This window comes from Bos mutus, chromosome 3 (genome assembly GCF_027580195.1).
Source record: "Bos mutus isolate GX-2022 chromosome 3, NWIPB_WYAK_1.1, whole genome shotgun sequence".
Classification (NCBI taxonomy): domain Eukaryota; kingdom Metazoa; phylum Chordata; class Mammalia; order Artiodactyla; family Bovidae; genus Bos; species Bos mutus.
The window spans coordinates 108,425,962-108,452,066 of NC_091619.1; the positions used below are offsets into that span (position 1 = coordinate 108,425,962).

Consider the following 26,105-nt stretch of genomic DNA (forward strand, 5'->3'; position numbering starts at 1 on the left):
AACTATTAGAAAATGAAATTTTACCATTTAAAATAGAATATCAAAGACCTAGAAAAAATCTTTTTTTTTTTAGAAATATAGTACTTTTTAATGTGGACCATTTTTAAAGTCTTTATTGAATTTGTTACAATATTGCTTTTGTTTTATGCTTTGTTTTTTTGGCCATGATGCATGTGGGATCCTAGCTCCCCAACCAGGGATTGAACCCCTTGCATTGGAAGGTGAAGTCTTAACCACGGGACCACCAGGGAAGTCCTGAAAAAAATCTTAAAAAGATATGAGTTCGCTACACTTAAAAAGTATAAAACATTATTAATTGAAATTATACACATTTAAATAAATGGAGAGATATACCATTTTCATGGACTGGAAGAGTCAACCCTATATAGTGCTATCTTAGTCTCCTGGTCCTCCTGTTATAAAGTGCTACAATAGAAATTTATTGTCTCACAGTTCTGGAAGCTTAATATCCAAAATCAAGTTATCAGTGGAGCCATTCTCTCTCTGAAATCTGTATGGGAGAATCTTTCCTCGCCTCTAACAGCTTCCGGTGTTTATCACCAATCCTTGATTCTCCTCAGCTTGAAGCTACAGCACTTTAATTTCTGCTGTTGTCACCTGGTGTTCTTCCCCCACGTGTCTGTCTCTACATCTCCTTTTCATATAAGGACAACAGTTATATTGGATTAAGGGCCAACTCTACTCCAATATGACCCCTTCTTAAATAATTATATCTGCAATAACCCTATTTCCAAATAAGCTCATATCTGAGGGTTAGGACTTCAACATATCTTTTTTGGGGACACATCCAACACAGTGAATAACAAATGCCAATTCTCCAAAACAGGCCTATAGCTTTAGTGTAATCCTAAACAAAATCCTAACTGGTTTTAAAATGCATATAGATATGCAAAGGATCAAGAAGAGTCAAGACAGTCTTGAAAACATAATGGGATGAAGGACTTTTTCTGCTAGATATCAACATTCAGTGGATCTTCCCAGGTGGCTCAAGTGGTAAAGAATCCGCCTGCCAATGCAGGAGATGCAAGAGAGTCGGGTTCGATCCCTGGGTTGGGACGATGGCCTGGAGTAGGAAATAGCCACCTAGTCCAGTATTCTTGCCTAGAAAATTCCACGGACAGAGGAGCCTGGTGAGCTATAGTCCATGGGGCTGCAAAGAGTTGGACATAACGGAGCACATAGATCAAGATTTGTTATATAGTCATTATAGAAATTAAGACAGAGTTGTATTTCTACAAAAAAGACAAAAAGAATAGATTACATAGTCTTCAAATAAGCTAACACATTTATAGACAACTTATATATGTAAAGGTGATGATAAAGAACAGTGGGGGAAAGGACAGACCTTTAAAAAATAGTACTTAATCAGTTTAATATTCACATTAAAAAAATGAAACCTGACTTATCTTACACTCATACACAAAACTCAGCTGGAGATGGACTGTACATCTAATGAGGAAGGCAAATTAATGATAATTCTATAAATTAATCAGAACCTTTGGTAGGAAAAAATTTTTTTGACAGGATACAAGAAACACTTAAATGTGTATATATATATATATATATATATATATATATATATATATATATACATATCAAAGTGAAGTGAAAGTCGCTCAGTTGTGTCTGACTCTTTGTGACCCCATGGACTATACAGTCCATGTAATTCTTCAGGCTAGAATACTGGAGTGGGTAGCCTTTCCCTTCTCCAGGGGATCTTCCCAACCCAGGGATCAAACCCAAGTCTCCCACATTGCAGGTGGATTCTTTACCAGCTGAGGCACAAGGGAAGCCCATGTTCATCAAAGGACACCAATAATAAAGTGCAAAGGCTGGCAACGGAGTGGGAGAAGATAGTTGCAACACATGTATTCAACAAGGAACTCATATCCATAAGAAAATAGCAGACAATCCAATACAAAAATGAGTAAGACACTTGAACAGGCAATTCATAAAAGAGGCTATCCAGATATCAAAAAACAGGAAAATGGGTTCAGTCTCATTAGAAACCTAGAAAATCCAAATTAAAATTACAGTAAGATACGACTATACCCCACCAGAATGTTTAAAATTTAAAAGGTGTACAGTAGGGACAGGGAAGTCTAGCATGTTGCAGTCCGTGGGGTTGCAAAGAGTCAGAGATGACTTGGTGACTGAACATCAACAGTAACAGTAGTAATTATCTGCAGGGATGTGGGGCAACTGAAATTCTTATAAATGGCTGGTGGGAGTACAAATCGAAACCACCATTTTCTAAAGTTGTTTGAGGACCTCCCAATGCAGGGTGTCCAGGGTCAATGGAAAGTAGATCTTGAATGTCACAGCTTAAGATGCTTCATGTCCCATTTAGAAGATTTTGCACATCTTAAGGAAGATCCCATGTGGTACAACTAATATATGTGTCCAACTCTTTGTGACCCCACATACTGTAGCCCACCAAGACCTAGGGCAACCAAATAAATAAATTAAATATCTTAAATAATAAATTTGAAACTATTGGCTTAACTTTCATATAAACAAAACAAGCAATTTCACTGCTATGTATAAACCTAGCATATGTGTCACAAGAGGAAAGAATGTTCACAGCAGTATTATTTCTAATAGCCAGAAATTGGAAATAACTCAAATGTCCATCACTAGCAGATAAATTGTATCACATTCATAAAATGGAATATTATACAGCAGTCAAAATGAATAAATGACAGCCTCACAAATCATAGCTGCATCTCCAAAACAATGTTGAATGCAAATGTACCAAATCTTGACTTTGAACAAATTCATTAATCTCTTCATTTACAGCTCCCAGAGAAACATTTGTACCATTGGAGTTGTAGTCAGGAATAAGTGGAAAGAGTCATACCAAGTGTTTACCAAACACTTGGCTTAATAAATATTAGTTATTACTTATTCAACTTCTTTTAGGAGGTCACCTTTCCGGAAATAAGAATGGTGCAGAGCACTTACAGTACCATCTTAGGCCCCTTAGATTCTTCCCCCAAATCCCTTCCTCTAGCTTCTCACTATTGGATCTCTGTCTCTTTAAGAAGTCAACCATATATGAGGAGAGAGAATGCTGGGAAATCAGCTCAGCTCAGATCTGGAGCATGATGGGAAAGGGCGAAGGGGGCGGGGCGGTAACCGAGGCTGCGCACGCGCAGTTGTATGGTTGTTGCGTTGCGATGCATCGTGTAGAAGAATTCCAGTAAGAGAAAGTAATCATTGTCCCGGCGTGGGGCCCCCAGGTTCTGTCCCCGCTTCCCGGAGCGACGAGGGCTTCTCAGGAGCGACGAGGGCAGCAGACGGTGAGCGCGGTCGACCCCAGCAGGAGGGGCCGTATGGGGCGGGGCTGCAGCCGCGCCACGTGACGAGGCGGGCGCAGGGCGGAAGAAGCGCAGTCTGGCTGGGTGGCTGAAACGTTGGGGTTTCGCCGCAGAGATGGGCTGACAGGCATATGCGGGTCGCGTTCCCTCCATCAGATACAGCGTTGCCGTGTTTGTACCCACTGACAGGCGTGGGAGTTAATGGTGGGGGACGAGATTTGGGGAGCGAATAAGACATGAGCGCTCATAGACTGTTAGAACTGTGGCAAGTGGGCACATAAGTTCTCATCTCTCGCACTGGCTTTTAAGCCTGGCGTTGACCATTTCCATGCCTGGCTTGACTGGGTCAAGACAACTTTGCAGAGTTTTCGTTTGCTTTAGGTGTACTACGTCCAATTTAGTATGTTGACTCCTAGGAGAAGGGAAATCTGCTGAATGACTAATCTTGTTTACGAGAAGACGATTGGGCAATGGAGCTCAGAGGGGCTCCTTCCTGGGCATGGACCCCATGAGACCCTGAAAGGTGCAGGTGGACCACTTTAAGGGTATACCAGTTCATTTGGTGGCATCTTGAGCTTAGAGCTTGTCTTAAGGCCAGAGATGGGGTCCCTATGGAGACCTCCAGTGAAGGCTGAGTTAGAGGTGGGGGTGGGGAGCTTGGTGTGCCCCACTTTGAGACATATAAGCTGGAGGTATGCTTCAAGTACTAATTCTCATGGTCTCAGAAACTGTATTTCTAGGTCCTTTCTTCCAAGAGCGTGGTAACTTCCTCTCCCGTCTTGGTCTTCTAGTCTCAATCCCACGGTAACTTTCAACGTACAAAAAATCAAGAGTGTTTGTCTTTAAGATATCAGGGAAGTGGGAACTATTGTTCTAAGACACTTTTTTTTTTAATGTGAAGGCAGCTACTGAAGGAGAAGGCAGGAAGGAGTATAGTCATGGCCTCAGAAGAGTTGTTTTTTCAAATGCTTAGCCCTAAAATCTTGCGCTCAACACAGAGCTTTTGATACAGATACACATGAAGGAGGAAAAAAACAAGAATAAGCTTGAGTACCAATCCTTTATGTTGTGTTTTAGGAATCCAGCTATCTACCACCAAGAAGAAATCTATTTAGACTGAGAAATCCCTTTACGTAAAAAATTAGGATGAAAGAACCTTTGGATGGTGAATGTGGCAAAGCACTGGCACCACAGCAAGCCCTTCTGGACAAAATTAAAGAAGAACCTGACAATGCTCAAGTAAGCATTTCAGCTTTAATTAAAAAAATTTTTTTTAAAATTTCTTTTCTTGTATCTGTTGAATTCAAATTTTTAGTTAAGTTTCTGACTTGTAACCCAAATTGATTTTTTCCCCACATTAGATGGGTAAATTACCTCTTATGTTCCTTGAATGAAAAAAGATCTTGATAACTCTTTCTTTTTGTGGGAGGAAAGTAATGTGTATTACCCTTTTCCCATTATTTGGTACCTTTACAAAGAATTCTCATGTATCTGATAGTAGTTTTCTTTTATTCTGTAAGTGTTTGTGGTCTACTCTATGCTAGGCTTTGGAAATCCAGCAGTGAGCAAGGTCAGTTTAATCTCTTCCCTCATAGAGCTTGCCAGTTAGTAGAGGAAATGGACATTACACAAGTAATTGATCACGTTTATATCAGATGTATATCAGATGTATTCAGTTCAGTTCAGTTCAGTAAATATATATAATTACAAACTATGTCAAATGCTGTGGAAAAAAGGCCTAAAATGGGAGATCTGGCTTAGTTCTGATTGGCAGGTGCAGGCTGGAGGAGGATTTGTAAGCTGAATTTTGCAGAATGAATTGACTAGGCAAAGGCATGGAGGATAGTGTTCCAGACAGAGTGATCTGTATATAGGAAAGCTCTCATCTGGGAAGATGCATGGTTCTTTTGAAGAACTGCAAGACCAGTGGGCCTGGGACATAAAAACTGAAAATGGTGATGACGATGATAATGGTGATCATAATGACAATACTAATAGTGGTATTGATATATCAATATGTAGAGTATATCATAATAACATGACATTATAAATAGTAACTTGTTAAAACTTACATGTGCTTAGACAGTGATGAGCACCACTCTTACAACCTTATCATTAGCCCCATTTTTGAGATGAGGAAACCAAAGTACATAGAGATCAAGGAGTTTACCACAGATCATAGCTCCTAAATGGCAAAAACTGAATTCAAATCCAGGTATCAGACTTGAGAGCCTGTGCTATCCTGCTTCTAGGATGAGGCACTGTAAGTAATTTGAGGCCAGATTATGCAGGACTTTGTTACAAATTTTGGTCTTATGTTGGTCTTATCATGAGAACCTTGTGAAGCCATTGTAGGGTATTACTTGGTAGAATAAGATAAACATGTTTGGAAAGATCATATGGCTACCCTTTAGGGACCCAGATTAGAAATCTGTGGACGTCAATGTAGAGAGACCAGCTAGTTGTTTTGGCAAAAAGTGATTTTTTTTGTCTTGGACAATTCCTTTGCCATATACTCCAGTTACTGGCTTTATTGCAGAAGCAAACCAATAATACTGAAAATATAAATAATAATGATTTTATTTCTCATATTATCTCAAAGGCAGTATCATTCCAGGACAGGATGTCAAATAGTTTGTCTGTTCATCAACTCCACGCCTTCCTAAAGGGCTGTGCTGTGAAGGGTTCGGAGGGAGTGTCTGCAGGATGTGGGGTGGGGGATGGTGGTATCTATGACACTTATTTTCCCTCCAGATAGTAATTCTTCTTCCTTTGCCAGAAGTAACCATTTGTTTGCCACATTTTGTGGATTCTACCTTTTAAGAGTTTTTCACTCTTCCTTTTCCTCTCTTCATTATTTCTCATCTGGACTTTTATAACATTGAGTTTCCTGTTAAACATCATCTCTTCAGTCACATTCATGAAAATATTGTATAGTGATACCATGGTACTCTCTCTCTCTCTCTTTTTTTTTTTTGAGTAACAAGAGCCAAGTTTTTAATTAAATCATTTCTTCTATTAGAAGTACCCCTCAATGACATCCTTTGCTTGAGACTCTCTGCTGTAGTCCATAACCACCACACAACTGCAACTGTTTTACAGGGTTTTTTCCCCTCTCTTGTCAGTTTTACAGAGGCCTGCCCTTTCTTCTGTTTTTTTGTTATCATTGTCCTTAATTAGGTTGATTTGTCATTCATTACAAGGGCCTTCACCAACTTGAGATAAGCTCATCAGAGTTAGATGCAAACACAAAAAGATGGGTTTGGCACGTGTCTAAGGCTTTGGTAGCTTTGAAACCCCCTGTGCTGGGCCATCCTGGGTAAGGGTGGTCTTGAGCACCTCTTGTAAAGCGGCTTTAATGTCCATTACAGCTCCAGCAGAAATGCCTCCCCCACCCAGGTGCGGTGGGTTACAGCCATGGTGCCATGGCAGTGGTGGAGCCGAAGCTCGAATGCTCCTAAACCTCTGCCTCCCATGTGACTCACAGCGGCAGGGAAAGAGCCCTAAGGTACTCTTTACAAGTTTGATGACATGGTTCTCTTTAAAGACCTTGTCTCCTCATGTGGGATAAAACATAAACTTTTTCATGTTATATCCAAACTATCCACATTTAGACCTTTGTTTCCCTCTTCACTGTCATCACTCATCCTTCCCACCTTTTCTAATCTAGGATCCTGCAAACTATTTGCATTTCACAAAAAGGTATATTCTGTTAATTTTTGTTTCCTTGCCTTTGCACATGGCATTTCTTCTGCCTTTGTATCCTAAACTAGGTAGCTTGGCAGAAAGTTTCTCCTCTTTTAAGATACAGTTTAACTGTCTTGTCACTTAGAATTAGCCACTCTCTCTCTCTTTATTCTTTAAATTGTGTGTAGTGCTTTCATTTTTATGAATTTTGTTTTCAGAGTCTGGTCTTACTTGACCTCAGTTGCTTGCACAATGACTGCATGTGCTTAATAATTAAAATAAAAGAGCCTGTGTTTCACAGACGAGGAAACAGCATTCATGCTGTCATGAAGTCACATGAGTAAGTGACTTCATCAAGGTCTCATGGCAAAGCTGGCATACAAAACCAGTTTTTAAGATTCCAGGTCCAATATTTCTTTCATTGTACTTTGCCTGTAGTCGAAAAATTTAAGAAATATTGAACTATGAATTAATTGAGTATTCTTTCTGAATATAAAAATTGTGGTAAAGAAAATCCCACTGACAGCTTGCAATGTAAATTTATGTGGATGGGGGCTTCTTCAGTTCTCTTTGGTTTATATTAATGCTTGAAGGTGAATGGGCTATGATTTTTCATGATTGAGTGTCGGCTATGATGGAAAAGCCAATTGAACAAATAGTGTGTGTTCCTTTGCATGTTTGCATATTGTAAATATTTGAATACTGGAAAATAGTAGAGAAGTTGAAAAAGTTGGCTATTTCCTCATGTACCAGGGGTCTGCTCTGGATACTAAAGCTATATGAATTGTCACTCAGTGATTCAGTGAGCTTTTATTCCTGCTTATATGACCTATAGCACTTGTTGAACACTGTTGAAAGCAGTTTATACATGACACTCACAAATCCTGTGAGTTAAGTATGTTATTATTCCCGTTTCACACACAAGGATACAGACGCACAGATAAAACGTAACACAACCTAGTACATCGATGAGCTAGCATTTGAACCCAAGTGGTCTGGTTCAAGAGCCCAAACCCTTAACCAGGATGCTAAGCTGTGTGAGTTATTTTGTTTTCAGAGGCGCTACAGAGATGAAAAGATAGGGCCGCTGCTCTCAAGTGAATTGATGGCATGAAGGGGAGTAAAGGTATGGAAATGGGAGAGGTATTATTTGTGGTGACTGTGCCCTGCCAAAGGTATGCTGATTGTGTCTTGCCCATTCTCATTTAAATTCTACAAACATAGGAGGGAAGTATCCTTACCCCATTTTAAAAAGGAGGAAACTGAAGGAAGGACAGGTTAGGTAACTTACCAAACTCAAAGGAAGCATCAGAGTTAGAGTAGGAACTTAGCTTGGACTGACTTCAAACGTGTTCTTTCTGTTGCTTTGTGCTCCCTCTGTACAGATACAGAATCTGTGCAGATAATCTGTACAGATACAGAATCAGAATATGATATAATTACCATAATTTTAAATATTGTGTAAGGTGCATGGGGAACATAGGAAAAGGATACCTTATGTCTGTCTAGGGAGAAGAGGAAGGTTTCACAGGGCGGGTAGTGCTTGAGTTACAGCAGTTGATTAAAAGCTTCAGACAGAGAAGAGAGCATGTGCCAAATCATTGAGGGGTGAGAGAATGTGATATATTCAGTGGTTGGGTATTTCAACAGTAAAGTGGGAGAAGAGAATAAATTTTAGATATTTAGACTTAAAGATAGTATATGAGGTATGAGGGTCAAGGAGGATCCGGGAAAACTCAGAGGTTTCTGGCTTCAGTAAGTTCAGTTTGTGATGATACTATTTACTGAGGGGCTAGGAACAGGATTTAAGGGGAAAGAATAAGTGTAGTTGGAGATCTGTTGTGTTCAAGGGGCTCATGGGGGCATTCAAGTGATAATTTTGCCCTCGGAGGCGCCTGCATGTATTTAGAGATTAGAGAGTTATCTGTATGTAGGTATTGTGTTGCCAGTTAAAAACAATGTTCAGTTACATTTGCCTATCAAATGAACAATGAATATTTTTTTCATGTAAGTATTGGTGGAGCTAGTGGTAAAGAACCTGCTTGCCAATATAGGTAGATGTAAGAGATGTAGGTTTGGTCCCTGGGTTGGGAAGATCCCCTGGAGAAGGGCATGGCAGCCCACTCCAGTATTCTTGCCTGGAAGACCCCCTGGACAAAGGAGCCTGGTGGGCCATAGTCCATAGGGTTGCAAAGAGTCGGACACGACTGAAGTGACTTAGCATGCATGTTGCATGCAGTATTTGGGACTTATACTAAAAAATTATTTGTTGTTTATTTGAAATTTAAAATTAACTGGTGGTTTTATATTTTTATTTGCTCTATTTGGTCACCCTATATAGGTGATTGTTGAAGACATGAAAGTGGATGAGATTGTTCAGGGAACAAAAATAGAAAAAAGAGTAGAGCTCAGGATAGAGCGCTGGGAACTGGATTAATTTAATGCTTCAAAATGGCTTCAAGTAATCTCCCAAGCAGCAGCCTTGTTATTACCTGGGAACCTATTAGAAATGTATGTTCTTGGTGGTTCATGCTCCAGACCTGCTGAATAAGAAATTTTGAGGCTGAAACCCAAAAATCTATGTCTTAACAAGATTTTAAGGGTTTCCAATGCCACTGAATTTGGGACCATTGACTTTGTTGTTGCTTAGTTGCTAAGTTGAGTCCAACTCTTTTGTGACCCCATGGACTGTAGCCCACCAAACTTCTCTGTCCGTGGGATTTCCCAAGCAAGAATACTGGAGTGGGTTGCCATTTCCTTCTCCAAAGGATCTTCCCAACCTAGTGATTGAACCTGTGTCTCCTGCATTGGCAGGCAGATTCTTTACCACTGAACCACCTGGGGAGCCCACCTTTTACTTGGGATGAGTATAAGATTAACGAAGGATACTAAGAAATAGTAATGATGAATTGAAATAACATAATCAGAAGGCAACCAATAGAATTATTGGTGATGTCAGATGTTTTTGAGAGACCAAGAAAGATAAAACCTAAAATTGTTTATTGAATTATGCAATTTGAGATAATTGGTTGTCTTTCAGTTGAAGCAACAGCTTGATTGCATTGTGTTCAGGAGGGAATCAAAGTGAAGAAGTAGAGAAAGAATGGAATACTTTTTCTGTTAAGTTTGGTTGAAAAGGGAGAGAGAAGAGAGGTCAGTAGTTCCCTATGGAATAGGTTCCTTATAAGCTGAAGGGAAGAAACCAACATGGAAGTTGTAAAAGGAACAAAGGCAGGAATGACTGAGACTCCTTTAGGGTCATGATATTTGGTACCCATGCCAAACTCTTGCTGAACTCTGTAACGTAAAATTGCTGAATAGTTGCTGAGTTGCCGAAAGGAAAGAACAGTGCTAAGAACTGGACTATTTCCAGACTAAGGAAACCATACCTTTCTCTAGAAACAGATGAGGTGTGCTCGATAACCCAATCAAATGTACAGAACAGATTTATCCTCCAATCCAAATTCTTAGTCAACAGCTTGTGTAAGCCTGCTTGAACTTCCTTCTTTGCCCCGTAAAATCTCCTATGCATTCTCCTCCACTGGGACACTATTCTGGCTTCCTCCAGAATCTGTGATCCCTGAATTGCAGTTCTAAGAACCCATATAGACTACCTTTTTGCCTCTTTACAGTTCATGCTGCTTTCATTGACAAGGTGGAGAGAGGCTTAGGATATACAAAGAAAGTATGAAGTGCTGTAAGAAGGGGGAGGGAAAGGGACTCCGAAAACAGGCATGGTTTCAGCCATGGCTGAGGAGGTTGCCTTTTCCTGTGAGGTTCAAGGACAGTTTGCCAGCCCGTGTGTAGGCATGGTGGAGGAGGCAGTCAGGATGCTGAGGGAATTCTTACTTAGCTGCCTCTATTTTCTTGGTGAAATAGAAGCATTACTGAGTCAGAAATATATGGGGTTTGGACTTATGAGTGATGGAGGTGTGGAACAGTTACTTTGTGAAGTAAGAGAAACTGACTAGGGAAATGTAGCAGGCATATTAGAAAAATATTAAGAGATTGAGTTGATGATAGACGATCTTTTATTGAGTCTTAAGTGTTCTTTTTGGTTAAGTTGAAGGCAGTCTATATATGTACTTTTAACTTCTCCTTTTTCACAAGTGCCAGTAAATGAATATTGTTATTTAAGTATAGTGTTTAAGAATGTCCACTTTGAATTGCCAGGTGGTTCAGTGGTAAAAGACTCCAGTATTCTTGCCTGGAAAATTCCGTGGACAGAGGAGCCTGGTGGGCTACAGCCTATGGGGTTGCAAAGAGTTGGACATGACTGAGTGACTGAGCACACACACACACTTTGAATTGAATGAATTTGGACTCACTCATTCAACAAGTATTTATTCGGTGTTATAATTATGAAAATAATAATAAGAGCTAGCATTTTGTTGATGAGTCATATTTAACTTTTGGCTAATTGTAAGGCATCATGCTATGTACTTTATTTGTTTTAAATCATATGTCCCATAAATTCACTCCAGTGAGTTAGGTAATACTGTCTTTTTAGATAAGGAAATTGGAACTGAAAAAGATTAAATAACTTGTTCCTAAATACTGGGATTGCTAGCGTTGTCATTCCTGCAGCGCACCCTTTCCTTCTCTCCCTTTCTTAGACCTGGGGGTTGTGGACAGCGTCTTGTATCCCAGCCAATTGCTTGAGTGGCCTGGCAGGGGAGTGGGCCACGAGCACGTGGAGGGCACTGTGGACTGAAGAGAGACACACAGCATGGCTGAAAATCGAGAGCCTATTGGGGTTGTCAAGGCTGAGCCTGACCCAGTGGAGTATACCCTGTGGGAGCGGCTTCCCCACCGCCTGCCCTGGAGGCCCAGTGACATTTATGTCCACAAGAAGACTGGCCTTATGGTCCAGCTGGCCTGCTGCCAGAAACTGCTAGGCCGAAGGGCAGGGATTCAGAATGCCTGCACTGAGATCTTCATCCACCACTTGGGCCTGCCTGTCACCCGTGTCATTCACATTGCCCTACAGCTGCAGGCTAGCAGCTTCAGGTCTTTGCACACGGCTGCCAGAACCTCCGCCTTGGAGCTTGTGGATGAGTGGGAACCAGGGACGGATACAGGAGAGCCGCTGCTCCAGATCTGCAACAACTCAGCCATCCATATCTGTGTCTTCAGGGTCACCCTCAAGAAATTGAAATGAGGCTGGCCCGCCTTAGCCACCCAGCTGCCTACAGCTAGACTCAGATGTGGCTCTTCTTGTATCGATTACTGTCATGGACCTTCTACTAGAGCCACGTAGGAAAAAGCCTGTCCCCTTGCAGCCCAGAGAACTGTGAACTGAGCAGGCAAATAGTGTCTTTTGTTGGGCCCAAGCAGTGGGTTTTCCTGAATCTTTGTGTTCTGTAACCATTGTCCTATACGATAAAAAGTTTCAAGTTGTGTCGGTGCCTGGCCACCCCACTGCAGAAAAAGAACCAGGATTGCACTTGTTTCTGTCTGTCAGAGCCCTTAGTCTTCTCCGTTGTGTAATGTTGACTGTGCTGGGTGTTGAATGTACAGAAGTGGAAAAACAGATAGGATCCCTGCCTGTAGTGGACATGGTCCTTTCAGTCTAGTGTGGGAGGAAGAGGGATGTTAGACATTAAGCAGATTATCACCCAAATAAATATGAAGTGATGAATTATGACAAGTGCTGTGAGTGAAAGGAGATGGGAGAGCCTATACCAGGGAAACTTCACTTGGGGGCCAGGGTTGGAATTCATTATTGTAATTATGTTATATTGTATTTGTACATTTGTGAGGGAGAGAGCATGGGTTTTGAAACAGACCTAGGTTTGATTCCCATTTGTGCACTTGCTATTTTTGTGACCTTGTGCAAGTTGATGAACGTCTCTAAAGCTCACTTTTCTCATCCATAGAGAAGGTTCAGTAGGTCTTACATTATAGGCAATAGCTTGTTTGGTGCCATGGAAAGTGGTAAATTAATGCAGTGGTTTTTAATCTTTGGCATTTACTATTCCAGAGTAATGCCCGAGTAACTTTGGGAACTGATACATCAGTTATTTTGCTAAGTACAGGGAGATTAAAACAGTTACTGCTTATTATCACCATTGTTTCAAAAAAAGTAAGACTATTTTTAAAAAAGCTTTTTATTTTGAAATATGTAGGGCTATTTTAACATCTGTTCCCTCCCCCCAAATGTAGGATAGTTCATATCTCAGAATAAAGGGCAGTCTTTTCTAAGGGAGATTCGTGTATTTAAATTTTTTTCCATGATTATATATTATTTTAAAGCATTTTGAAGAATATATTAAAGATAAATCTGATTTAAGCTGTGATGATTTTGTATATAATGAGCAGATTGCATTGAAACACATATCTTTTCTGCCATTAACAGATATGACAGCTTGCAAATCTGTTGGATAAAATTACTAATGTGATCCAAACTCGAAATCACTCAGATTTAATTTCATTTATTGCTCCCTTATAAACACAGCCTAAAAAAAAGTAGTGCTCAGCATTGAAATATCTGTGTATAGCAAGATTAAATTAAAAAAAATTTTTTTAATTGGAGGATAATTGCCTTACAATATTCTGTTGGTTTCTGCCATATAGCAACACAGGTATACGTATGTCCCCTCCCTCTCAAGATTACATGTGGTAAGTAAATATAAGTATCATAAAAGATTCTCCAGTTACAGGATCCTTTTTGTAAAGATTAAATCAGCCTAATAACTCGTAAATTTTGACTTTTGAAGTATTTGTGAAGGTGACTAGGATTATAAGGTAGAAGAGATAAATATGATGATTATTTTTTTTGTTTGAATTTCTGGTTTACTCAGGTACTAACACTATACTGTTTCTCTGTCTCTTCTTTTTCTTTAAGGAATATATACATGCTTCAAAGCCCAAAGCTCAGGAAAGTGAACTGAAAATCAGTGCTGTGTTTTCAGTCAGTGATAGTCCTCTTGGTAAGAAGCAGAACTGTAAGTTAGTTACGATCCGTATCTGTTCTATTCTGACTAGTAGAATGGATGGAAAGTACCTCCTCGTGTCAGTCTGTTTTCTTCCTTTAGACAAAGCAGTGCTTTTCAGACTGGCTGGTTGGTCTTGACCACAATTGTAAAAAGTGGAATATGATTACAGTTGATCCTTGAACACATGGATTTGAATGGGTGCAGGTCAACTTATTTGGGTGATTTTTTTCAATAAATACAGTACCAGTATTTTCATTTTATAGATCTGTAAATTAAGTATGGGGAGATTTTTATGTTCAGTTGGAAATCGCAATATGTGAAATCAAAAGAATTAGAGTTTGAGTCCTGATTCTATCCAAAGTTTCAGCTGCCTGCCCTTGGATGAGTCATTTGTCTGTTCTTTTGGTTTTGAGGCAGACATAGCAGGACATGGATTTTCGACTGCATGGGGTTGGCACCCCTGCCCCTGAATTGCTCATGGGTCAACTGTATATCAGAGTGTGATGCATATAGTAAGGAAACATATTATTTCATAAAACTGTTGTTTCAGCTATTTAATTTTGTATGCCTATTCACATACATACAAATCTGCATATGTGTCTCCTGGGTTGTAATGTGAAATGTGGTTCTTTCTGTGTGTCATGGTTAAATAAATTGGAAATCACCTGTTCTGGAGTGGTTCATTGTCTCAATATTGGATTTCCAGACTGAGGGAATTTGTCCTAAAAAATAGAGAATGTATATATGTTCATGTTGATATGAAAATTTTTTTTTTCTGTTTGTTTCTTTTTCTTATTTTGTTTTTATAGCCCAACAGTTGACCCCAGGCTTTCAGCTTTCTCTTGCATCATCTGGCCCAAATGTATCACTTCCTTCAGTTCCAGCTGTAGCTCTTCAGGTTTTTTGCTCTGGTTGTAAAAAAATGCTTTATAAAGGTCAAACTGCATTTCATAAGACAGGATCTACTCAGCTCTTTTGCTCCACAAGGTGCATCATCGGACATTCTTCGTCTGTCTGCCTACTACCTCCTCCCAAGAAAACCTGTGCAAACTGCTCAAAGTATGAGTTTGTTAATTATATCTTTTTATTTTTTTAGTGTATTTAGTTCAAACATACTATCACTACTATAAATTTCTTTAGCACATTTCTTTGGAAATATTTTTTAGCTAATTGAGAAATTTGCAAATTCTAAAGTTTGTAAAGTTAAATAAGTGACTTGATGTAAAAAAGGATTGCCTAACCCAGTTTTCCTATGTCTTTCAATTTAAATTTTACTAGAAAGAAAGAAACTCTTTGAGAGATTGCAGGATCACTCATATATTGTATGTCTGTTGTAATTGTAGACAACCATTTAAAATTATTTGTTATCTTGAAAGTTACTGAAGTATAGAATGAAATAATATCACCCTTATAATGGTATTTGAAAGTTATTTAATTCTTTAGAAGGTAATTGGCCACAAAAGTAATGCATTTATTCCTGAGAAGTCCTTGTGAGCTTTTGTTGGAGGTCACTGTTGCCTTGTAATAACGCGTAGATGCAGAGAGAGGAAGAAGTAGCAACAGAGTCCTATAAATTTCTTTCTTGGGAATTACTTGGTGGTCCAGTGGTTAGGACTCTGCACTTCCAGTGCGGGGGGCATGGGTTTGGTCCCTGGTTGGGGAACTAGGTAAGATCCTGCGTGCTAGGCACGGTGTGGGCAGAAAAATAAAAAATAATATAGTTAATAATAATCATAAACTTATCTCAGTAAGTTTGAAGAATTTGGCATGTTTTGCCTATTTGTGAGGTACTGTAATTCTAGGAATATAGTGAGTTGTGGAGTAGTCACTAATGTGGAGCAAGAAACAAGCGTGGTTTTAGATTGTATTAATAGCTCTATCACTTACTAGCTGTATGACCTTGGGCTAGATATTTAACTTTTCTCAGCCTCAGTTTCTTCATGAGTAAGTAATATCTACTTCCTCAGGTTTTAGTGAGAAAGTGTTAGCACAGGACCTAGCACATAGCAAATGCTTAATAAGTGGGATCCTATTATTTTAAATAATAAATTTGATATTATGTATAGTTAACATATAATTTGTGACCTCTATTTTGTCTTTGGAGACATAACGATAGTTTCTTTATCTGATTGGTTGTGTTGACCTTAGGTATCTAAAAGTAGATCCTATTAAAATGGAAATCCCCAACTAAAAGGAAAGAGAAATTTTAAAATACTTTACTTAAATATTCAGATTTACTTTTATTACAAAATGCCCAATACCTTACTTTAACTTTTTTGTGTCATTCTCATGAAACTGATCTGGAAGAATAAATTCTCCTCTGTCTCCCAGTTTGTTCAAGGTTGTGTCCATTGAGTTGGTGATGCTATCTAACCATCCCATACCATTTCATTCTCTGCTGCCCCCTTTTCTTTCTGCCTCAGTCTTTCCCAGTATCAGGGTCTTTTCCAGTGAGTTGGTTCTTTGTATCAGGTGGCCAAAGTATTGGAGCTTTAGCTTCAGCAGTGATCCTTCCAATGAATATTCAGGGTTGATTTCCTTTAGGATTGACTGGTTTGATCTTGCAGTCCAAGGGACTCTCAAGAGTCTTCTCCTGCACCGTAGTTCGAAAGCATGAATTCTTTGGTGCTCAGCTTTCTTTATGGTCCAACTCTCACATCCATACATAACTACGGGGAAAGCCAAATTTAGTTTTCTGATTTTAGGTGTTCAGCTTCAATATATCAAATATCAAGAGGAAATTAATTAAATTTTACTTTATTTTATTTTTTGACCAAGTCACATGGTACATGGGATCTTAGTTCCACCCGAAGATTGAACCCATGCCCCCTGCAGTAGAAATGTGGAGTCTTAACCACTGGACCAAGGAAGCCCAAATTAATTAAATTGGAAAGAATAGAACATGACTTATACATCCAAATACATATTATTTTCTTAAAAATAGTCACTCTTGTCATTGGCTTTTTACCACAGTACTGTTGTTGAGAAAAATTTTTTGTCTCCTGATCTGGCATTGCCTTCAGAGACTGTGAAACATTCCTTTAGGCTAAGTTAGGTGATAAATCTATCTTTTCAGCTAGGGTTTGATTTTTGCAAGTTGCCAGAAGTTACTTGATGTCTCCAACTGACTGTTGTAGATGATTAAATTGAGTCATACTGTTAAACATGATATCTGACTATAAAATTAAGAAGTTGTGCTTAGAGTTCTTATAAACTAAATGAGAAATTAGAAAAAGTGTTTGAGCCATGTTGTTGTTGGAAGAGGTATAGTTTTTCTAAGGTGAATGTTTAGGTGTAGCATATACATTTGGATGTGTAAGGTTTAGAATGCATTTATATTCATGTGCACAGATTTTCATTAAAAAGTCATTCTCATTGGTATATGTATGTATACATGGCACTTGTAGGTTTTCATTATTAAATGAAATTCTTAATTGCTTTGATTTTAGTAGAAGAATCACTTTTCAGTATTAGTATTTCATGTGCATGTAAGCATATCCACTTGGTCCTCAAGATTGACTATTTTTTATTAAGGCTGAGTTATAGAAGATTAAAGTAGTGCTCTGTCGCCTTTGGAATTCTTTTGTAGTTTACCATAGAATAGTTAAGTGTGGTGAAGGTGCAGGATGGAAGGTAGAGTAGTGAAATGATGAGCTGCGTACATGGTAGACTCAGCGCCTTGATTTACATTCTGGCTTCACTGCTTATCCAGCTGAATGACTTTGACAAGCTATTTAACCTTTCTGATGTGGTCTCCCAATAATACTTACCTTATAGAGTTTTTTGTGATCATTAGATTGGATAATTTGAGTCAAGAGAACAATATCTGGCACATAGTAATTACCCAGTACGTTATTATAGTACATAATATTATTGCCAGTATTATTCTTTACTATGTGGCCTGCACTAGTGTTTCTAATTAATGACTATTTCCTTCAGTTTTTATACTTGTCAGAAGAATGGCAGTAACTTAGCCTCTGTTTTTACTGGCAGTGCTTATTGTAACAGTGAGCTCTCACAAAATAACTCTAGGAGTCTCATAGAACAGCTCAGTTATTTCTGTTCTTTTTGTCTCATTCTTGTTTCCATCTGTCCTCTGATACCAAGCCTTAATAACCCTTGTTTGTCTTTTGTTTCTTGGATCTCTTCAGTTACAGTGAAGTTTTCTATATCATGCTAATTTTTAATGCAAATCTTTGATAATTTATGTTTCTCAAATCTTACATTTGAATAAAAAATTTTTTCATTCGTTGTTTCATTTATGCTTCTACTCTTGGCAGCTGCTGGCTCATAGGAGGACAAGTGTTTTGTGGTCTGGTTGTGGGATGGACACTTGTTCTTTTTGGCTCCAGTAGATGAAACTTGGTTGGAACTGGAAGCCTCAATGTTTTTTTCATGAGCATCTGGCTGGATATCTTTTAAATGTAATTCTCCCTCAACACGTCTATAAATTAAGTTTTATGAACTCCATTTTATACATGAGGAAATTGAGCCAGTAATTGCCTGTTGCCTCACTCATTGTCCCTCAGCTGAGAAGTAATAGAACTAATCATCAAACCCAGTTTTCCAGAAGCCTGTCGCAGGGCCAGCCATTTTCTGCTTATACAATAGCTGTCCTTAGTAAATGTAGTTATTTTAGCTCACAAAGAGGAAGAAATTACAATTAGGGAGAACACATTTCATTTTGCCTTTGTTATTTATTTTTAGAGACATTTTAAATCCAAAGGATGTGATCACAACCCAATTTGAAAATTCCTCTCCTAGCAAAGATTTCTGCAGCCAATCATGCCTTTCTTCTTATGAGCTGAAGAGAAAACCTGTTGTTACCATATATACCAATAGCATTTCAACTAAGTGCAGTATGTGTCAGAAGAATGCTGATGTAAGTTCTGTTTCGTCTTTACTCAGATTCTGTTCACAGATCAGAGGTTTTCTACTGGCTCTGCTTACTTTGTATCTCTGTGTGTTTTTCTTTCCTAGATTCGATTTGAAGTTAAATATCAAAATGTGGTACATGGTCTTTGTAGCGATGCCTGTTTTTCAAAATTTCATTCTACCAACAACCTCACCATGAACTGTTGTGAGAACTGTGGGAGCTACTGCTACAGTAGCTCTGGTCCCTGCCAGTCCCAGAAGGTCTTTAGTTCCACAAGTATCACGGCATATAAGCAGGTACGAACGGCAGGCTCCTGTGCCCTGTCAGGCGCGCCCCTTTCCAGGTGGCGGCACAGGGACAAAGCGCAGAATAGAGTGAGCTCTGCCCATCAGTTGATCTTGTGTGTGATTTCCCCTCCAGAAAAATGGGATAGATTGTGAAACTTTAAGGGTTGATTTTGATAGTAAGATAAGATAGATGAACTAGATCATTCTTTAGGGTTTCCTTCATGGCCACGAATTCACAAACATAATTTCATGAGTGTGAAATATTTTGTGCTCTATTGATAGTGAAGAAAACCCCATATTATTGTGGATAAACTATGACCAAGAGTTAAAAAATGATACAATCAGCAAATATAAAACATATCTTTTTCATTTTAGAAAGTACGTATTTTAAATGTGTTTTGGAATTAATTATCATTATTTTGGCAACATTGCTTTATTAGGATGCTTTAGGTATTTTTTTTTTTGGATTTTTCTGTTTTCCAACTGCCTTTTTTTTAACTTTAGCTAATTTTTATTTATTAGTTTTGTTACTAAATGTATTAATTTGTGTCAATTTAATCATTGCTGAATATTTATTTAAGAAATAAACTGAAAATTTATTTTTATTTATTTATGTTTTGGCTGTACCATGTGACACGTGGGATCTTAGTTCCCTGACCAAGGATTGAACCTGTGCCCCCTGCATTGGAAGCACAGAGTCTTACTCACTGGACTACCAGGGAAGTCCTAAAAAAAAGAAGTTATTATTTTCAAAAAATGTGTAAATGATAATTAAATTTTTTTTTCAGTTAGGGAGTTTGGTTTAATTCCTCTGAGCAGTTAGTAATGGACATTCATCTTTATAAAGTATCCTTTTTCTAGGAACTTAGCCACTTTTGGCAGTCTGCTTACTATTTTTGCAAGAATAGAATCCATGTTATATGTGTATGTATGTGTGTGTGTGTGTGTATAGTCCTCAGATCAGTTCCATTCCTGATTTTGTTACTGGTATTGTATTCTGTCCACTTCGTAAGTGGTGTTCCTCTTTTACCCAGAGGATTATGTAAAGAAACTTTGCAATTTATGTTTTCCTACCTTTTACTTCCCTGTGTAACTTATTAGTGAAAGATTTTACAGTGTGCCAGTGACAGTATAGGCTAGTGGCTAGGAGCCTGGACTTTGGATCCAGATGAAGTAAGTTCAGTCTCCTACTTTGCTGTTTTTTGGGTTTTTTTGGTTAAGTTAATTAAAGTTACAGTTTATTAATATAATTTTTTAAAGTATCTCACTATGTTATTGGAAGGATTTTACAGTACAGTGTACATAAAATTGCTTAGTATGGGGCCTGGCTCATGATGAGCACTCAGTAAGTAATAATATTTTTAATTTATATAAATGGTGGCCAGTATTATTGTGTTTCTTAAAACGTGAATAAACTTATAGGCAAATTTTATTGTGAAACTCAGCTTGAAAAACAGGTAGTTCTGCAGAATCTCCTCATTTACATTAAACATCTTTTTTGTCTCCTGCTAAAGAGTTTTACTAGTTAAGTGACCTTCAAGGTGGTAGACTGTCTCTTAGACTGATGTCCAAGTCTCTCCTGGGGGTGGTCCTTAGGTTTGTGGATTACTTGGTCTCTGATTATTTGTGATGAGAAAAGTATGTTATGACTAATTAATTCATTATTTTTAATGTATTTTGTTGCTAATATATTTGAATAGTTATTAATTTTTTTCAGTTTTTATTTTACAGACATACTTCAGGAATATTGTGAGTTTGGTTCTAGACCACTGCAATAAAGGAAGATTATATTAGCAATTCTTATATACATATATACACAAATATAATGTATATATATATATATACACACATATATGTCATTTATATATATTTGGTTTAAAGAGGTATGTTTCAGGTCTCAGTGGGTCCTTTCAAAAAGTGAACAACTTATCCTTAAATAATTCCAAAATGTTATTTATAGAGTTTTCATCAGTTAAGAGTTTCAGAGGTATAATTGAGTTAATCCAGTTTCTGTAGCTAGGAAAGCAGCTTACTAGATAACTAACTTATTCAGAATGTGTCTTTTCCTCACCTTTAGAAAGAGAGTGTTTATAGGCATACCTCAGAGATATTACGTGTTCAGTTCCAGACCACCACAGTAAAGCAAATGTTGCAATAAAGTGACGCATGAATTTTTGATTTCCCAGTGCATATAAAAGTTTATTTACACTATACTGTGTAAATACTATGCCGTGTGCAGTGGAATTATGTCTTAAAAAATAATGTGCATACCTTAATTTAAACATACGCTATTGCTTAAAAATGCTAACCATTCATTTGAGCCTTCGGAGAGTCATAATCTCTTTGCTAGAAGAAGGTCTTGCCTCGATGTTAATGGCTGCTGACTGCTCAGCATGGTGATTACTAAAGGTTGGGGTGGCTATGGCAGTTTCTTAAAATAAGACAGCAATGAAGTCTGCTGCATGGATTGACTCTTCCTTTCATAAACAGTTTCTCTCTAGCCATACAATGCTGTTTGATAGCGTTTGACCCACAGTAGAACTTCTTTCAAAATGGGGGTCAATCCTATCAAACCCTGTCACTGCTTTATTAACTAAACTTACTTAATATTCTAAATCCTTTGTTGACATTTCAACAATCTTTGCAGCATCTTTACAGGAGTAGATTTCATCTCAAGGAATCACTTTTTTGTGTGCATTAAAGTTTTATGATGAGATAGCAGAAATTGAGTCACATCGTTGGGCTCCACTTCTAATTCTGGTTCTCTTGCTATTTCTGCCAGTCTGCAGGGGCTTCTGCTCTGGCTCAGCGGTAAAGAATCGCCTGCAGTACAGGAGCCTCAGGAGACACGGGTTCGATCCCTGGGTCGGGAAGATCCCCTGGAGGAGGGCATGGCAACCCACTCCAGTATTCTTGCCTGGAGAATCCCATGCACCGTGGAGCCTGGTGGGCTACAGCCCATGGGGTTGCAAAGAGTCGGACATGACTGAAGCGACTTCACATGCACAGTTACTTTATTCACGGAAGTCTTAAATCTCTCAAAGTCATCCTTGAAAGTTGGAGTCAACTTCTTCTAGACTCCTGTTAATGTAGATATTTTGACCTTTTCCCATGAATCACTATCTAGAATGGTGAATCCTTTCCAGAAGGCTTTTCATTTACTTTGTCCAGATCTATGAGAAGAATCACTATCTATGGCAACAATAGCCTTATAAAATGTATTTCTTAAATAATGAAACTTGAAAGTCAGAATTACTCTTTGATCCATGGGCTGCAGAATGGATGATTTGTTAGCAGGCTTGTTTTCAGACAACATTAATCTCATTGTACATCTCTGTCAGAGCTCTTGTGTGACCGGTTGCATTGTCATTGAACAGTTGTATTTTGAAAGGAATCTTTTTTTCTGAGGAGTTGGTCTAAACAGTGGGCTTCGAATATTCAGTAAACTGCATTGTCAACAGATACACTGTCATTTAGGCTCTGTTGTTCCATTTACAGAGCACAGGCAGAGTAGAATTAGCCTTATTTTTAAGGGCCTTAGGATTTTTAGAATAATAAGTGAACATTGGCTTCCATTTCAAGTTACCAGCTGCATTAGCCCCTAACAAGAGAGTCAGCCTTTCCTTGAAGCTTTGAAACCACACATTGGCTTCTTTGTAGGATGAAAGTCCTAGATGGAATCTTCTTCCAATGGAAGGCTGTTTCATCTGTGTTGAAAATCTGTTGTTTAATGTAGCCATCTTTGTTAATGATCTTAGCTGGATCTTCTGAATAGCTCGTAGTTTCTGCATCAGCACGTGGTGCTTTGCATTGTACTTTGATGTTATAGAGATGATGTCTTTCCTTAAAACTCATGAACCAACCTCTGCCCGCATCAAACTTTTCTTTTGAAGTTTCCTCACCTGTCTTGGACTTCATCGAATTGAAGAGTGGTAGGGCCTTGCTTTGGGTTAGGCTTTGATTTAAGGGAACATTGTGGTTGCTTTGATCTTTTTAGACACTAAAACTTCCTCCATATCAGCAGTAAGACATTTTTGCTTTCTTAACATCTGTGTGTTCACTGGAGCAGCATGTTTAATTTCCTTCAAGAACTTCTTCTTTGCATTCAGAACTTGGCTAACTGGCACAAGAGGCCTCACTTTGGGCCTGCCTCAGCTTTTTATGTCTTCCTCTCTAAGTTTAATCATTTCTAGCTTTTGATTTGAAGTGAAAGATATGTGACTCTTCCTTTCACTTGACTCTCTGAAGACCATTGTAGGGTATTAATTAGCCTAATTGCAGTATTGTTGTGTCTCAGGGGACAGGGAGACTTGAGGAGAGGGAGAGTGACGGGAAACGAGCAGTCAGTGTAGCAGTCAGAGCACACACAACATTTACCAGTTAAGCTTGTCTTAAATGGCTGTGGCTCATGGCAGCCCCAAAGTAGGTACAATGGTAACATTAAAGATCACTGATTACAGACAACCATAACAAAATAATGAAAAAGTTTGCAATATTGCGAGATTTACCAAAAATGTGTCACAGTGAGCAAAGGCTGTTGGGAAAATGGCACTGATAGACTTGCTTGACGCAGGATTGCCACAGAATCTTCAGTTTGTGAAAAACGCAGTATCCGCAAAGCATAATAAAGTGAAGCACAATGAAATGAAGTGCGCCTGTATTAGTCGATGAAAGAACTTATTTTTCCCACATCCCAGTTTTAGGAAAATCTATACTCGGTGTAGCTGCTATCATTGTCAAATATCATGCTCAGATACTTTAGCCAGAGGCTTTGGTTGTAGGTAGCTTTTCCTTTTTTCTTTCCTTACAGCATATGTATATATGTGTGCTTGTACTTGGTATTTAAATGTTATTTTATTTTAATAGAATTCAGCCCAAACTCCTCCGTATGCCTTGGGGAAATCATTGAGGCCCTCAGCTGAGATGATTGAGACTACGAATGACTCAGGAAAAACAGAGCTTTTCTGCTCTATTAATTGCTTATCTGCTTACAGAGTTAAGACAGTTACTTCTTCAGGTAATGTTTAATTCCATACATTTATAGATTTTGTAACTATTGAAGAGGAATGTAACTGCTTTTTTTCCCACTTTATTACAAAACTAAAGCAATCTGTGTGGTTTAAATAAAGACCCAAGGTTGCTTTTGTTTCAAAGAGCTGATTTTTTTTTTAAGTTTTTTTTGATGTGACCATTTAAAAAAAATTTCATTGAATTTATTAAAATATTGTTTCTGTATTATGTTCTGTTTTTTGGCCACAAGGCATGTGGAATCTTAGTTCCCCAACCAGGGATCAAACCCGCACCCCCTGCATTGGAAGGTGAAATTTTAACCACTGGATGCCAGGGAAGTCCCTCAAAGAGCTGATTTTTAAGCAGCAAAGTTTTTCAGTGATTTTCTTGATCAAAGTATTTATTTTGTAATTTCATATGTGAAAAGAGCGAAAAACACATATACATTCCAAGTTAATTTTTGTGTAAGTGGGACTTAATTGTAGTTAGCTGTACATGTTACTATAAAGTTCTTTCATTTTCGTTTTGCATATTCCTGAATATTTGATATTTTTACTCCCCTAATACATTTTTGGTTTATTTGTTCATCTGTGTAACTTAGTCATTGGGTTTTGTTTTTTGTTACCAAGGTGTCCAGGTTTTGTGCCATAGTTGTAAAACTTCAGCAGTCCCTCAGTATCACCTGGCCATGTCCAATGGAACGATACACAGCTTCTGCAGCTCCAGCTGTGTGGTGGCTTTCCAGGTATGACCTTAGCTAGTGCTGTACCCTTGCAGTTCTCTTAGGCAGTGGTCTGTGGCAAAATGTTAACTGCCGAAGGGACCATCCTTATCAAAGATTAAGCTTCAGTTAGGAAGAAGAGAGATTCTGTTCAATTATAGTCCAAGAGGTCATTTCTGCAAAATGTCTGAGCCCAAGATTTGAGCTTTAGTCCTTCTTTATTCAGCATTCTCACCTAAACTGCCTTTCTCTTCCACTTTCTCCCTTGGCTGTCTCCCTTTCAAAAGAATGGAAGTAGGCTGTGGTTTGGATAGGTGGCATGGTGATGGGCACCTGTGTCCGTTCCTCTCATCCTGGGCCAGATACATCATGACTCCTGGCACAGAATAGGAAGCCTCCACTTGTCACATTCTCTCCTTACTCTCTAATACACAGAGAAAGGGTAGAATTTAGTGATCCTCCTGGGTGGGAAGATCCCTGGTGTGGTATCCTTGGCCCCAGGGAGAAAGCAAAGTGGCCACTGTGCTCTTAATAGCTAGGAGATTCTGGTTGGTAATAGGTGTGCAGGTGGAGGGAAAGGAGAAGCCTGGTCTTACTTATTAGAGTTAGGTACTAGAGATCTTTGTCTGGAAAGCCTGAATTTTAGTCTGCAGCGTTTTTTTTTTTTTTGCAACCTTTTAGTGCTACATTCCTCAGTCCTATTCTGGGAATATGCCATTTCAACTCTTCTGTGAACTCCTTAAGAAAATTTTGCAGAAACATTGGGGGAAATTAATTTATTAAAATGAGAAAATGAAAATGACCAAGTTATCTTATTTCTTACTTGATACAATCTTTGCCTTATCTGTATTTATTCAGAATGTATTTAACAAGCCAAAAGGAGCAAACTCTTCGGCAGTGCCTGTATCTCAGACCCAAGTGATTGTAAGCCCACCCTCTGGGTCAGCAGTGTCAGCCGGAAGAGGTCACACCTCTGCCTTTTCCCCCCGCTCCGTCAGTGGCTCTGTTGCAGCCAGTCTCCAGCCTCCTGCTCAGTTCCAGCAAGTTGCTTTAACCCATAGGATTGTCAGACTCAGGTGTCAGCACTGTAACCATCTGTTTGCGACAAAACCAGAACTTCTTTTTTACAAGGTAAAGAGAGATCATAAAAGGGATTGAATATATGAGTTTATCCAATAGAAGCATTTTTGTCTTTTCATGTTTGACAGTCACTCACTCAGTTTTCTTTGAAGTGAGAAAGAAAAA

At 38.6% G+C, this 26,105-nt stretch overlaps 2 protein-coding genes across 5 annotated transcripts in view; both read left to right on the plus strand.

Annotated features, from left to right (window-relative positions):
• The first annotated feature begins 4,441 nt into the window (after positions 1 to 4,441).
• LOC102280765 (ribonuclease P protein subunit p20-like) lies at positions 4,442 to 13,864 on the plus strand. Its single transcript, XM_070368472.1, has 2 exons — positions 4,442 to 4,580; positions 11,645 to 13,864. The coding sequence occupies exon 2, from the start codon at positions 11,758 to 11,760 to the stop codon at positions 12,187 to 12,189; it is 432 nt and encodes a 143-aa protein (XP_070224573.1). The 5' UTR covers positions 4,442 to 4,580; positions 11,645 to 11,757; the 3' UTR covers positions 12,190 to 13,864.
• Positions 4,442 to 26,105, plus strand: part of ZMYM6 (zinc finger MYM-type containing 6) — a 43,827-nt gene continuing 22,163 nt past the window's right edge. The window contains exons 1-9 of one of the 4 annotated variants that reach the window (XM_070368469.1): positions 4,442 to 4,580; positions 6,713 to 6,849; positions 13,876 to 13,975; positions 14,776 to 15,025; positions 18,674 to 18,848; positions 18,947 to 19,138; positions 23,996 to 24,146; positions 24,769 to 24,884; positions 25,719 to 25,991. In XM_070368469.1, the coding sequence (XP_070224570.1) occupies positions 6,724 to 6,849; positions 13,876 to 13,975; positions 14,776 to 15,025; positions 18,674 to 18,848; positions 18,947 to 19,138; positions 23,996 to 24,146; positions 24,769 to 24,884; positions 25,719 to 25,991 (1,383 nt within the window). In that variant the 5' untranslated portion in view covers positions 4,442 to 4,580; positions 6,713 to 6,723. The remainder of the gene's footprint in view (positions 4,581 to 6,712; positions 6,850 to 13,875; positions 13,976 to 14,775; positions 15,026 to 18,673; positions 18,849 to 18,946; positions 19,139 to 23,995; positions 24,147 to 24,768; positions 24,885 to 25,718; positions 25,992 to 26,105) is intronic. The other 3 variants (XM_070368470.1, XM_070368471.1, XM_014477270.2) reach the window with 3 other exon arrangements.

Coding starts and splice junctions, on each gene's coding strand:
- LOC102280765 (XM_070368472.1), top strand. CDS start 11,758: ATGGCTGAAAATCGAGAGCCTATTGGGGTTGTCAAGGCTGAGCCTGAC.